Genomic DNA, 13,815 nt, shown 5'->3' with positions numbered 1-13,815 from the left:
TAGATTAGTTAACACTGTATCAATGCTAATACCCTGGTTTTTAAAATGATACACCGGTTTAGGAAAGCTGGGTAAAGGAATTTTTTTGTCTGTTTTGCAACATTTTATAAGTCAAATTACTGTTGACCCTTGAACAACATGGGTTTGAACTGCGTGGGTCCACTTCTATGTAGACTTTTTTTTTCAATAAATACAATACAGTACTGTAAATGCATTTTCTCTTCCTTATGGTTTCCTTAACATTTTTTTTCCTCTAGGTTTCTTACAGTCAGAATACAGTATATGCTTTACATAACGTGCAAAATGTGTGTTCATTGACTATTCGTGTCATCAGTAAGGCTTCCAGTCAGTGGCGGACTACTCGGAGTTAAGTTTTGGGGGAGTCACAAGTTACACAGATGCAGAGTTTAAATTGTGTGGGGGCCAGGGCCCCTATAAACACCATGTTATTTAGGGTCAAATGATTTCTCAGTGAAAAGCAAAGAAATAAAAAGCAAAATGAGAATGAATACAGAGTGTTGAAAACAGAATGAGTTTTAGAATCCAAGAGACCTCAGTCTGAAGCCCATCTGTGGGAGTCTTGGGGAAATTACTTTAATCTCAGGCTGCATTAATTTCTTCATCTGTACAATTAGGGGAAAAAAATCCATCACAAAGAGTTGCCAGAGAGACTAAAAGGAATAATGTTATGTAAAGTATAACACCTGGGCACCGGGCAGGTTCTCAATAAACAGTACCGGTTTTTTGCTACTAAAGAATGAAATCAACATTTTTAAAACTTAGTTTCAGGACTTTCAGTGTCTATCTTGCAATTCACTGTGGTGTGGCACTGAGTATACTCCTAGTATCCTTCTGCAAGCCAAACAGATTTAAGTGATGACTTAAAAATTATCAGAAGATATTTCTTCTTTTCCAGACTAGTAAAACTTCACAAGCTAATGCTTTACCGATTTGGGGTCTATGTGACAAGAACTCCTGACACATTCCTCCCTACTAGCATTAGGGAAGGCATCATGTGAGAGAAGGAGGACTAGAGAGAACATTCACTTTTTTAAAAAGGCAATAAACTCTAAGTACTCTAAAAGCTGTCACAGATTTATAATTAAGATACAGGCTGCCTGGCTGGCTCAGTCGTGTGACTCTGGATCTGGTGGTCATGAGTTCGAGCCCCACAGTGGGGTAGAGATTACTTAAAAATAAAATCTTATAAAAAAAAAAAAAACAACTATGATCCTTGCCCCACATACTATGTCTGTAATATGCCCCTGAGAAAGCACTCACGATAAAAATTAATGTATTTCCCTCTGTCCCCTTGACAGTGAGCTCCTTGAGGGCTCAGGCAATGTTTTATTTACCTCCTCGTCTCCGGAGGGCAAAATGATACACAGACTTATTATAAATATCCATTAGTAGACATATGAAAGCTTTACTATTACTGCTTTGATAGTTAAAAACTGCCCTACCTTCTATAAACTAATTAAGCCACAACCAGCACTAGATAAGTTTCCGAGCACACTTTCCCAACGTTTAAATAACATTTAAAAAATAAGTCATAATTCAAATGTGCACCATTATTCATGCTCTTTCTTCTCTTTATTACTCCAGGTTGGTGAAGATTTCTGCAGACTGCTTCTCTCAGCTTTTTATTTTCAGGTTCATGGAATAAATGTGAGAAATTATTATTGTCAGGAACACTATCAAAATTTTTAACAAGTATTCAAAGCACCTACTGTGTGCCGACATGAAGTTAAGTGTGTTACATGCAACTATGTATGCAGCCTGCATACATAATTAAGTTAGCCACTTAATTTCCCCCAACAATGCCAGAAGACAGTTACTATTATCATATTCTGCAGATGAGGACCCTGAGGCAGAGAAAAAGAACTGACTTGCCCAAACTCACACAGCTAGAAGCTCTCCGTCCCCCCGGCTGATATCAGAGCCCGTGCTCTTCCCGTATGCACCATTCTGCTTCATGTCGTACCTAATCTTCTTCTAGCAGGATTGAGGATAGGAAGATAAAAAAAGACTATTACAGTGTAAGTAAAAAGATAAATAACGGTCATGTTAAACTAGCCCTATCATTTGTCAAATCATTTATTTTGGAAATATGGGTTCACCCCAAATAGTTTAGGAGCTTTTCAGGAAGAGATGTTCCCCACAAGTAAGCGGCAGATCTGCAAGGGAGAAAAGATAGGATCAGAAATGGAAACATTAATTACCCAATCAACTTTCTACTCTAAATGGAAATAGCCACTCATAAATCGCCTTTATGAGTTTAAGGGTAAACACTCAAACCATTTTGTTCAGCACGTCAGGCTCCTGGCTAGAATAAATAAAAGTCCGAGGCCACTGTGTTGAAGCAGAAAGAAATTATTTTAATCTGTCCATTTTATTACAGTGCCATAAGTAAGGACATGTTACTGAACCCCACACTAACTTCAGTCTCAAATTACACAAGGCTAAACTCCAGAGTGGTGTACTTCATTCACTCACTCCACAAGGATTTGTTGAGCACCTACTATATTCCAGGATCTCTTTGGGTACTTGGGCTGCATCAGGAACAAATGAAAGATCTCTGCCCATGAAGCTTACACCCAATTCACAATGACTCCTTTGCCTACAGCACAGAAAGAAAATTAACCTGAACAACTCTATAGTAAGAAAAACTCTAACTTCTTTGGCCTTAACTGAGAATAAACAAGAAAATCCAGTCAACACAAGGGCCCTCTGAGTCCTTTTCAATGACTATAAATTTTAGGTAGAAAAACTGAAGAAGTGTTTGAATCCAGCTCATGAATGCAAGCCCAGTAAACAGATCCATGTGGGCTTGAATAGATGAGTGAGCTTCTAGCCTGCAGCCAGGCAACCCTGTCTGCTCTTTGTGGGTGGTTTTAAGTAAAAGGAAGGAAAGAGCTGTAAGTGATAAGAGCTAGAAAGCTAAGAGTCATACAAAGAAAGCAGCCTAAATGCACTGTCAGGTGTAGTGACAATACAGTGCATGGAAACTACAGTTTAGCATCTGATGAATAAACCATTTTGGGTCTCACAGCATTCCTCCATGAAGGGTTCATTGAGAAACACTGTATTCCATGAACAAAGAGTTCTGTGGTGTGTTTTCAAGGTGCCACTTAGCTTTGAAAGCATGTAGCTAATATTTTGCCTGTGGTATCCAACAGGCAGGTGTAAGAAGAGCAAACATTCCTCAGGTTTTAAAAATAGTAGTATATAATAACTTGGAAGGCAAGTCCTAACATACCAAAAGACGTAGATCAGTAGACTCTATTTAAAATAGAACATCCTCAGTGCTGAAACAGCTTCAAACATACCATTGTGCAAAATCAGATTAAATGCTTTCAGAGATCCTCATATGATTGTCCCTTCTGCCAAGTGTCTTCCTTTGAAAAAAATACATAAAGACTAAAAGAAAAATAAAAGTATATTTAGCCACAAAGATCATTCTTACTACCTTATACTTATAAAAAGCTTATGGTTGCAAACTCTTACACATTTGATCCTCACAACAATCCTGGGAGATGGGGTACATGGCATTATTGTTTCACAGACACGAAATGAAGACAGTAGAGTTGTCATGTACAGTTGTGCATGTTGCTCACTGCACAAGGTCTTCTGGTCAAGGAGGCTAGGGGGCACAGGGCTACCCAGCCACCTAGTGGAAGGAGTGCTGAGACAGAGCAGTGACCAGACTTGGGTCCCCACACCCAGGAACTGGCTAACAAACCACAATAACCCAGTTTTCTAGCCCTGCGAGCAGATGTTGCTTGCCATCAGAAACTAAAGACAGATGCCAGGAGCCACAAGCTCCAAACAAGAACCCCTCACCCAGATTTCAACCAGTCTGATCCCCTTCAGACACTGTGCAAACCCTCCAGCGCCTAAAAGGAATGCTTGGCTGTGAAAACCGAACCAATCTAAGCCAAGATGGACCCCACTGATGACCCTTTTTCAGCCTAAGCCTCCTTAAAACTCTCTGAGACCTCTCCTTGGGGAGCCAGACTGCAGAATCTTTATTCTGTCTCCCCTGTACTGAAACATTAAGCCCTGATAAAGCCTTGCCTGGAACTTCCGCTCAGCCTGCATTTCTAGGGCTTAGACAGCTCAAGAGCCTGACTGGGTAACAGCCCCTCTTGCTAATTTGCATAAATAGCCCCATTTCCTTTCCACTAGCCCCACTGACTGTGAGCTTGTGGAGTCCACCATCTAGATGAGGCCTCTTTCTACTTTGCACATGGGCACAGTACAGACTGGCGAAAACCATGTCCCAAGGCCACCCAAAAACTGCTTTGAATGGGGAAAGCACAATGATCAGAAACCAGATCTATTGACTTCCAGTTCATGGCTTTAAGAAATGTAAGGTGAAATGCTCACAGCAAGTGGATTTACTGACATCTCGTAATTTATTGAGTCACACAGCCCCTCTGAGGCATTGCTTTGTGAATAAAAATAACGGAAGTGTGGTGTCACCCATAGTGTTTGCATTGTCCCACTGCTAGGCCTTTTCTGAAAATATTCTTTCCCTAGCCCTGCCTTTCAAAATATCCTATTTACTATGTGTCAGGCACTTGACTAAGTGTTTTATAAGAATTCTAACACATTGTAACTGAATGCAGCCCTATAAATGACCTCAGCTGTAACATATGCACACAAAACCAGTCAGCTGAGCCCCGTCAACCCACAGGATCGTGAGACCCAAAAGTCTACCATTGGTTTAATCCACCAAATCACAGGGGCGATTTGTTACAGAGCAACAGAAAACTGAAACACTGTATTTTCTCACCTTAGCACACATCCCGTACTATACCCTTACATCAGGCACAAAGGGTGCAAGATGAATAAACTGTAAGAGAAGACTAAAGAAAACTGAGATTGGATAAAGAGCACAGCAAAGATGATTCTGGAACGTTTTATTCCCTCAATAATCGTCTGAGTGCCTATTATGTGGCAGGCAGCACAGCCTGGGGACTAGGGGTTGAGACTTTGGATGTGCTGAAATCCTGGATCTCCCAACTGCTGGCTGTGGGAACTTGGAAAAGTTGTTTAAACTTCTCTGAACCTCAGTTTCTCTAGGTAGTGAAATGGAAATCGGTCCTAAGTCCTTCCCGCAGCTGCTGGACAGAGTAAACAGGATAATGTATGAAAGCACTCTCCCTCCTCCTCCCTTCTTCCCTAAGAAACTCCTATTCACACTTCAGCCATCATTTGACAAAGGCCACTTTTTCAAGAAAGGATTTCCTAATGGCCACCTTGGGGGACTTTAGCAGGCCTTCCCTGCTATATTTGGTCCCAGCAATATGAACTTTCTCTGCGTAAATACACATCATCAATTTTAAGTATGTGTTCATTAGTTGTTCATTTCTTAACACCAGTCTCCCCCACTAGAGACCATCAGCTCCGTGAGAAGAGGGTCTATCTGCTGGGCCCTAGCTCTGAGCCTGGCACACAGAAGAAAAGTATCTCTAAACACCTGTTGAATGAAAGAAAAGCATTTAGCCCAGAAGCATGACCACACGCCAAGTACCCTCGAAAAGAGAGCTGGGCATTGTGCTGTGTGCTTCTGCAGGAATGAGTCCTGCCCCCAAGAAGCTTAGGGTCTCATGAGGGAAAAAGGTATGTGCAGAAGTAACTACCCAACACTGCAGAAGATAGTCAGGGATGCCTAGGTCAAGTGCTCCTCCAGTTCTGACAAGACGGAGATCAGCTCTTGATAAGGATAATCCAGAAAGGCATTCCAAGGGAGCAGTGACATGAGAGAATCCATCCTCCAGACTGCCAGACCTAATAAAAAATGGAGTGTTAAATGTAGTGAAAAGAAGGGGCACATGCACCCCAATGTTCACAGCAGCAATGTCTGCAATAGCCAAACTGTGGAAAGAGCCGAGATGCCCTTCAACAGATGCATGGATAAAGAAGATGTGGTCCATATATACAATGGAATACTACTCAGCCATCAGAAAGGATGAATACCCAACTTCTGCATCAACATGGATGGGACTGGAGGAGATTACGCTAAGTGAAATAAGTCAAGCAGAGAAAGTCAATTACCATATGGTTTCACTTATTTGTGGAACATAAGGAAAAGCATGGAGGACATTAGGAGAAGGAAGGGAAAAATGAAGGGGGGGGATCAGAGGGAGAGATGAAGAGACTATGTACTCTGACAAACAAACTGAGGGTTCTAGAGGGGAGTGGGGGGGGGGGTGGGTTAGCCCGGTGATGGGGATTAAGGAGGGCACGTAGTGCATGGAGCACTGGGTGTTAGACGAAAACAATGAATCGTGGATCACTACGTCAAAAACTAATGATGTACTGTATGGTGACTAACATAATAAAATTAAATCAAATTAAATTTTTAAAAAGTTTTTTAAAAAACGGAGTGTTGACTGTTTCTCCTTTGGGCCCAGAAGTCTGGCCTAAGGCAAAGTGTCCACCAGATCCACAATTCATTCTTTCATTCATTTATTCATTCATCATTTACCAGTTTTTACTGAGCACCTACTAGGTGGTAGGCACCATTCTAGCTACTGAAGATCAATGAAAAATAACAACAAACTGACATTCTCCTGAAAAAGAAGGAAAAAAAAGCCTCTATGGCAACACCATGTTAACCAGCGTCCTAACCAATCCTTGTGACTGGGTGCCCAACCGCATCACCTCCTCTAATGGGGGTCCGGTCTTATCACTTAAAAAACTGACTTCCTCTCCCAGCATCTCTGTTTTGCTTCTGGGTTATATATGGAGCACATTGTCTGGTGGCCGCTGCCCAGGCAAACGACAATTCTTGCAAATCTTGCTTTAAAAAGTGAAAGCTGAAGGGGAACCTAAAATACCTTCTGATATAAGGCTCTTATCTTAGATGCAGAAAGCGAGGACTGAAGAGAAGATGACCCTTGACCAAATGAAGTAACTAAAGGCAGAGATAGACTACAGTTCAGGAGTCTCAGCTCCCAGGCCTGGGTGCTCTCGATTTCTCAAAGAAATTTCCGAATCTTCTACCACGAGCATAGCCTTAGGAGGCGCCCCTGGGATAGAGGACCACTGAATATCGAGCCTCGGGTGCAGGTATAGTAATACAAACAACTTTAACATTTCAGTCTAAGCACTTACGTGAACTATCTCACTTGATTCCTCACAACCAGCCCTTGGCGTTAGTACTTTCATTTCCCCCATTTCACAGATCAAAAAACGAAGGCACAAACGAAGCCACCTGCCCCAAGTCCCGCAGCCGTTTCATAAAAAAGAAAGTAGCGAGGTGGTAGAGCGACAACGCTGAGTAAACTAGGGTGATCGCTTCCACGGTTCCCACTGGCTTTTATGGCGGGGGTCCACGATGTACTAGAAAGATCGACAAGTCATGTGCAACTTCAACCAGGCTCCAGAACTTGTATTCCCCACAACTGTGGGGCAGGGTGTGAACGTGCTGCCGCGCACGGTGCCTTCCCCTCATCCCAGGGAGGGGTAGGAAGCCTTCGAGGAAATCCACTTCCACCCCCGCCCCCGCACATCCCGAGGCCAAACCCGCAGCTGGGGCGCGAGAGCGCGGGCGCGGACCCCGCGGGGGCAGGGGAAGGGACCGGGGCAGGCGGCGGGCGGCGGGCGCCGCGGAGCGCGGACAGCTGGGCGGGGGGTCGGGGCGGCCCGGGGGAACGCAAGCGCGGCCCGGGCCGGAGCGGGCGGGTACCTTGCGGAGGAAGCTGGCGACCACCTGCTCGAAGGGGTACTTGTATACCTGGCGCACGTCCACCGTGACCCCCATCCCCGCACGCCAGGGGCCGGGTTGTGCCGCGGCCGCAGGCGTCCAAACCCGCCGGGCCAAAGGGGCGTGGGAGGTTTTTTCCCCCCCTTTTCAAACTTTCGAAACTTTATTGTCCTCCCGAAGGACAGACAGGCGGTCGCGCCCCGCCCCCTTCCGCCCCCGCGGTGTGTGGGCGGCGGGAGGCCCGGGCGCGGCTCCGGAGGTCTGGGCACTGCGGGCGCCTGGCGGGAGGGGCCCGCCCGGAGGGGCCCGGCCCGCGCTCTGCCGCCTGGACCTCCGGACGCGTGCTCTTCTGTCGTCACCTCGCCTGAGCTTCGAACTCAGCAGCCCTAAGAAAAGTGATCATAAATACGGAAACTACTCGCCCTCCAAGTTTGGGTTGTAATATAACCCTCCTCCGTGTTGCTGCGTCCCATGTGACAAAGGTCAGCAACTGCATGACACAGACGACCTGGGCCGCTGCCTCAAAAAGCTGTAAGTTGGGCCTCTAGGAAAAATTGCCTATATGCCCTGGGAGTGTTCAGGAAATAATCATGGCTTAGCATATCCGACCCTGTAAGGAAATTCCTGTGCCCCTCAAAGTTGAAACACCATGGAGCAAGGAACAAAGGGGCAGGAAAATAATTTGAATACTTTTCACTGGACTGTACAGATTTTGCAAGAACGAGCAAGTGAATCCATTTATTCAATTAGTTATTCAACGTATCACTTACTGAGCGTTACTCTGTGCCAAGCACTATGGTAGGCACGGCACATTCAGTAGCAAATAAAGCATGGTCCCTGCTGGCAGGTACGATGGGTCAGCCAGGTGATTTGACATCCAATAAACAAAATAGGAACACAAACAGGATAATGGATTAAAGGTATGGGGGTGGGGCCTGATTTTAGCTAGAATGAATGAGGCAGGTCTCAGAGGTGGTGACTTCCACATTTATAATTTTATAATCTTGCTTGCTACTGACACACAAAGTCATCCTGGGATTGCAAAACCATACACTGGGGTAAATCCAGCTCCCCATTACTCAGGGCTTCACTCCCGCCGCTGCAAGAGACTAGAGACAAATATACACCCATCCTAACAGGCCTCATTTTAAATTCATAACCACTAACCTCAAGGGGCCTTTTAATGGTGCTAGAAAAAAAAAAAAACAAAAAAAAACCCTACATTTCTCTCACCCACTAACTGTCCCATAGTCTTCTCACCTCAAACCCCCAACACTTCCTTCCCAGCCTTATTCTCAGAGGACTTCCTTGCTTCCTTTTTTACTTCGTGATTAGGAAAGCTCTCTCTACCATATCTGTCTACTCATCTGTCCAAATGCCCTGCCTTCTCTCCTGTTCCTGTGAACTGTCATGCTTAATTTAAGGCCATCTCACCACTGGTCCACTGAATAGAGCAGTGGACTCGCAAATGGTTAACAAACAGCTATCCTTCTAAAAAACCACCAAAACAAGTCCCTGATGTCTAATGATTGCAGTCTCTGTTGTGTCAGTACTCCCACCATAGCCAATTTCAAACTACCAAAGTGATGTCACTAACCATGGAGGGGGAAAGACGTGCAAAAATGCACCACTGTGGGCGCCTGGGTGGCTCAGTCATGAAGCGTCTGCCTTCGGCTCAGGTATAATCCCAGGGTCCTGGGATTGAGTCCCGCATCGGGCTCCCTGCTCAGCGGGAAGCCTGCTTCTCCCTCTGCTGCTTCTCCTGCTTGTGCGCTCTCTCTTTGTCTGTCTCTGACAAATAAATAAATAAAATCTTTTAAAAAAATGAGCCACTGTAGTAGACATGACTGCAAGAACGTAGTTAATGGAGCTAATGCAACCTTGAGAAGGAACAAAGCTGGAGGTATCACAAATTCTAGATTTCCAGATATACTACAAAGCTATCATAATCAAAACAGTATGGTACATGCACTCTTGGTAGGAATGTAAATTGGTGCAGCCACTGTGGAAAACAGTGAAGGTTACTCAAAAAGTTAAAAATAGAACTACCATGATTCAATAATTCAACACTATTAAGTATTTACCCAAAGAAAATGAAAACACTAACTCAAAAAGATATATGCCCTCCTATGTTTATTGTAACATTATTTATAATAACCATTATATGGAAACAACCTAAGTGCTCATCAATAGACAAATGGATAAGGAAGATATTGTGTGTATAGACACACACATATATATACATATATGTATACATATATAACAAAGGGTATTTGGAAGAAAGGCAAGCAGGGACAAGGGCCTCTCCCCCACCCTAAGAGGAAACTACCCTTAGAAGGAAAAAGACCCCATCCTGTTATTCTAGTCCCTACTCAATGCCCCAGCTTGAAGTCCTCCTACTGGGAGGACTTACAGCTTGTCTATAACAGAAAGGAAGGGAATGGCCTTGGGTGTCCTAACCCAGGCCCAGAGGGCCAGCTCAAAAGCCAGTGGGATTTTTTTTTTAAGATTTTATATATTCATTTGAGGAGGGGAAAGCGGGGAGCCCGATGTGAGGCTCAATATCTGGACCCCGGGATCATGACCTGAGCCAAAAGCAGACACACTTAACCGACTGAGCCACCCAGGCACCCCGGCCAGTTGGGAATTTAAACAAAGAGCTTGATCTGGCGGCCTGTAGCTGGCCAGCATGCTTTATGGCAGTGGTGGCCACCACCCTCTTGGTCCCAGAACACCACCCTAGAAAGGGCCCTCCACCCTTTCCCATGGAAACAACTCCCTGATAGGTAGATGAGCGTGTGGACAAAAACCTGATTGGATGACAGGTGCGTGGAGGGTTAATCAGATTAAAACAGCCCACACCAGAGAGCCCATAAAACCCCTAGGCTTAAACGTCAAACAAGCAACCCTGTCGGGTCCCCTCCCTCTTCAGGAGCTTTGTACTATAGCTCAGTAAACTTGGCTTTGCTGCCCACCACTCTTTGTCTGGTTTACCTCTTCATTCTTTGAAGCGGCGTGACCAAAAACCACAGGTACTAAAGGAAAAGAAATCCTGCAACATATATGTAATGGAATATTCCACAGCCATAAAAAAAGACGAGATTGTGGCATTTGAGACAACATGGATGGAACTAGAGAGCATTATGCTAAGTGAAACAGGTCAGACGGAGAAAGACAAATACCATATGATTTCACTCATATGTGGGATGTAAAAAATAATGAATAAACAAATAAAAAGCAGAAGCAGACCTATAAATACAGAAAACCAATTGATGGTTGCCAGAGCAAAGGGGGGTGGTTGGATGGGCAAAATGGGTGAAGGGGAATGGGAGATAATAGGCTTCCAGTGAATTAGTCACCGTCATGAAGCGGGAGAGCTAGGTCCTTGTCTGACGGAGTTGAAGAGTGAATCTCGTGGGCGCCTGGGTGGCTCAGTTGGTTAAGCAACTGCCTTCGGCTCAGGTCATGATCCTGGAGTCCCGGGATCGAGTCCCACATCGGGCTCCCTGCTCAGCAGGGAGTCTGCTTCTCCCTCTGACCCTCTTCCCTCTCGTGCTCTCTATCTCTCATTCTCTCTCTCTCAAATAAATAAAATCTTAAAAAAAAAAACTATTTAAAAAAAAAGAATGAATCTCGTTGACAACGGAGAGTGAGTAAAGCGATAGAAGTTTAAGTGAAGACACAGAAAAAGCTCTCAAAGAGTAAGAGTCCCGACAGGGTTGCCACTGAGGGCCTTTAGGGTTGGTCTTTTATAGAAAGCTAAACAGGGAACTTAAATCCTTTTAATACTTCTATTGATATCACCATTGAGCAAGGACTAGTGATAACACCTTCAATGACTTATTTCCTTTTTTTTAGGGTCTGGTTATTCTTTGTTGGTCACAGGTGATTATCATAAAAAGACACCTGCCCCACACGCCTAGGGTAGGGTGGTGCAATTTGCCCCTTATCTCTGGTTTCCCCACACATCCACGTTTTGGGGATTTCTGTGAGCCTGATCACATAGCCCCCTATCTCTCCCTCCCTACCTAGCCCCACCTGTCCCTTACTCAGTAATAAAAGGCACAGCACAGGGAATACAGTCAATGATACTGGAAAAGCGATGTATGGTGGCAAAAGATAGCTACGCTTGTAAGGAGCACAGCATAACACATGGAGAAGCTGAATCACAATGTTGTACACATGAAACTAATGTAACACTGTGTGTCAACTATACTCAAATTAAAAAAATCTTTCTTTAAAAGAATACAGGGGCGCCTGGGTGGTGCAGTCAGTTAAGCAAGGGACTCTTGGTTTCGGCTCAGGTCATGATCTCATGGGTCATGAGATCGAGCCCCACATAGGGCTCCGAAGCCATCGGGGAGTCAGCTTGAAGATTCCCTCCCTCTGCCCATCTTCCCACTTGTTCTCTCTCTCTCCCTCTAAAATAAATAAACCTAAAAAAAAAAAAGAACACAGTTAATGGTTAATGTAGTAATTAAAAAGGGATGAATTTTGAATACCTATTACCTTTTTTTAGAAAAAGATTTTATTTATTTATTTGACAGAGAGAAAGTATAAGCAGGGGGAGTAGCAGGGAGAGGGAGAAGCAAGCTCTCCGCTGAGCAGAGAGCCTGACATGGGGCTCAAACCCAAGAGCCTGGGATCATGACCTGAGCCAAAGGCAGACGCTTAACCAGCTGAGCCACCCAGGGGCCCCAACCTATTACCTTTTTAAATATAGTTTATTTAATTGTAAGTTTATATAATTTAATATTTAATAATGTCTGTTTAACAACCCACCAACAGGATTCAGAGCACAGTAGTCCAAAATATGGCACCATGGCATATTGAATATTTTTAAGCTGAAGGAGTTTGAGAAAATGGCAGAAGCGGGAAGTTCTCTGACCTTCTTCTTGCCTGAAGCAGGTCATAAGACTGTCTTCTAAGGAGTGCTCTCTGCATACCAGAAGGAAAGTAGCAACCTTATCTCCAAGACGGGAATTTTCAGAAGAATCCAAACAAATATGCCTTGCCAAGTTTCCCAACATTGATTACACTTACCTTATATCCTTTGCCTATTAGATTTCTACACTACCACCCACTCTTCATCAAACCTTGTATTAAAATCCTCAGGTACAACCATTTCTTCAGGTCCTCATTTCTGTATGAAGGAGTCCACGTCCCACAGAACTTAGAGTACGTAAATGCGTATGCTTTCTTGTCTTTGTCAGTTTAATTTTTAGACCCAGCCAGGGATCCTAAGATGGTCAAGGAAAACTTTTACCTGCCCTACACAGCTGTACGGCAGCACCAGAAAGTTCCTTGTCCAAGAACATTTATCCATCCATGCCTGCCCTTTCTTACATCGTCAGTTTTGCCTCTACGGGGTCATTCCAACCAGCACACACTATAGGGTATGTTGTGATTTCTTCCATCTTAAAAAAAATCCACTCTTAACCCCATACCATCCTCCAGCTCTAGTCTAATTCTCTGCTCCATTTTTGCTCCTCAGAGGAGTTGCCTACAATCTCTTGAACCCATTCCAATCAATTTGGGCCCCTGCCAGTTCACTGAAACTACTATTGTCAAGGTCGCCAATGACGAAATGGCTATATTTACTAGTTAATTCTTAATCCTCACCTTCTACACCTAAGAGTGGCATTTCCTTGAAATACTTATGAATGGTGGAACGGAGGGTTGGATGTCAAAGCCCTTAAATGTTGATTGTATGTAGAGAGCAACTCTACCATACATAAGAAAAACAAATAAACACCAGCCTCCCTCGGGAACTACAGAGACCCACAAAGGAGAGATAACTGACTTGCGGAGTTGATGGTGACCCTTATCTGCCTCTGTTACCAGAGACTAGCTGGAGACAGGGTGTGACACAGGAGACCCCTGCCAGGCTGGGTCCTGCACCCCCACGCCACTCTGACAACTGCTTTCTTCCAGAATGTATCCTTGGGCTTGCCAACTCCTGATTAGCTGCCCATAAAGGGCCAAGGTTGCTTCTTGAAAGATTAAAGGACCCAGAACCTGTTGGCTTTAGCTGGGCTCATTGGCTGTAAGAACAAAGGCCACCTGCCTACTCCAAGGACATCCAGGTACTCTGAAGG

At 44.4% G+C, this 13,815-nt stretch overlaps 1 protein-coding gene across 1 annotated transcript in view; it reads right to left on the bottom strand.

Annotated features, from left to right (window-relative positions):
* PRELID2 (PRELI domain containing 2) overlaps positions 1–7,853 on the bottom strand; it is a 76,666-nt gene extending 68,813 nt beyond the window's left edge. The window contains 1 exon segment of the mRNA XM_025892401.2: positions 7,700–7,853. Coding sequence (XP_025748186.2) covers positions 7,700–7,774 — 75 coding nt within the window. The 5' untranslated portion in view covers positions 7,775–7,853.
* Between the last annotated feature and the right edge of the window lie 5,962 nt (positions 7,854–13,815).

Source organism: Callorhinus ursinus, unplaced genomic scaffold (genome assembly GCF_003265705.2).
Source record: "Callorhinus ursinus isolate GAN/ISIS: 27379988/994484 unplaced genomic scaffold, GSC_fseal_2.0 scaffold23, whole genome shotgun sequence".
Lineage (NCBI taxonomy): Eukaryota > Metazoa > Chordata > Mammalia > Carnivora > Otariidae > Callorhinus > Callorhinus ursinus.
Note: the sequence above shows the minus strand (reverse complement) of the source record. Positions and strands in the feature narration are given on the sequence as shown.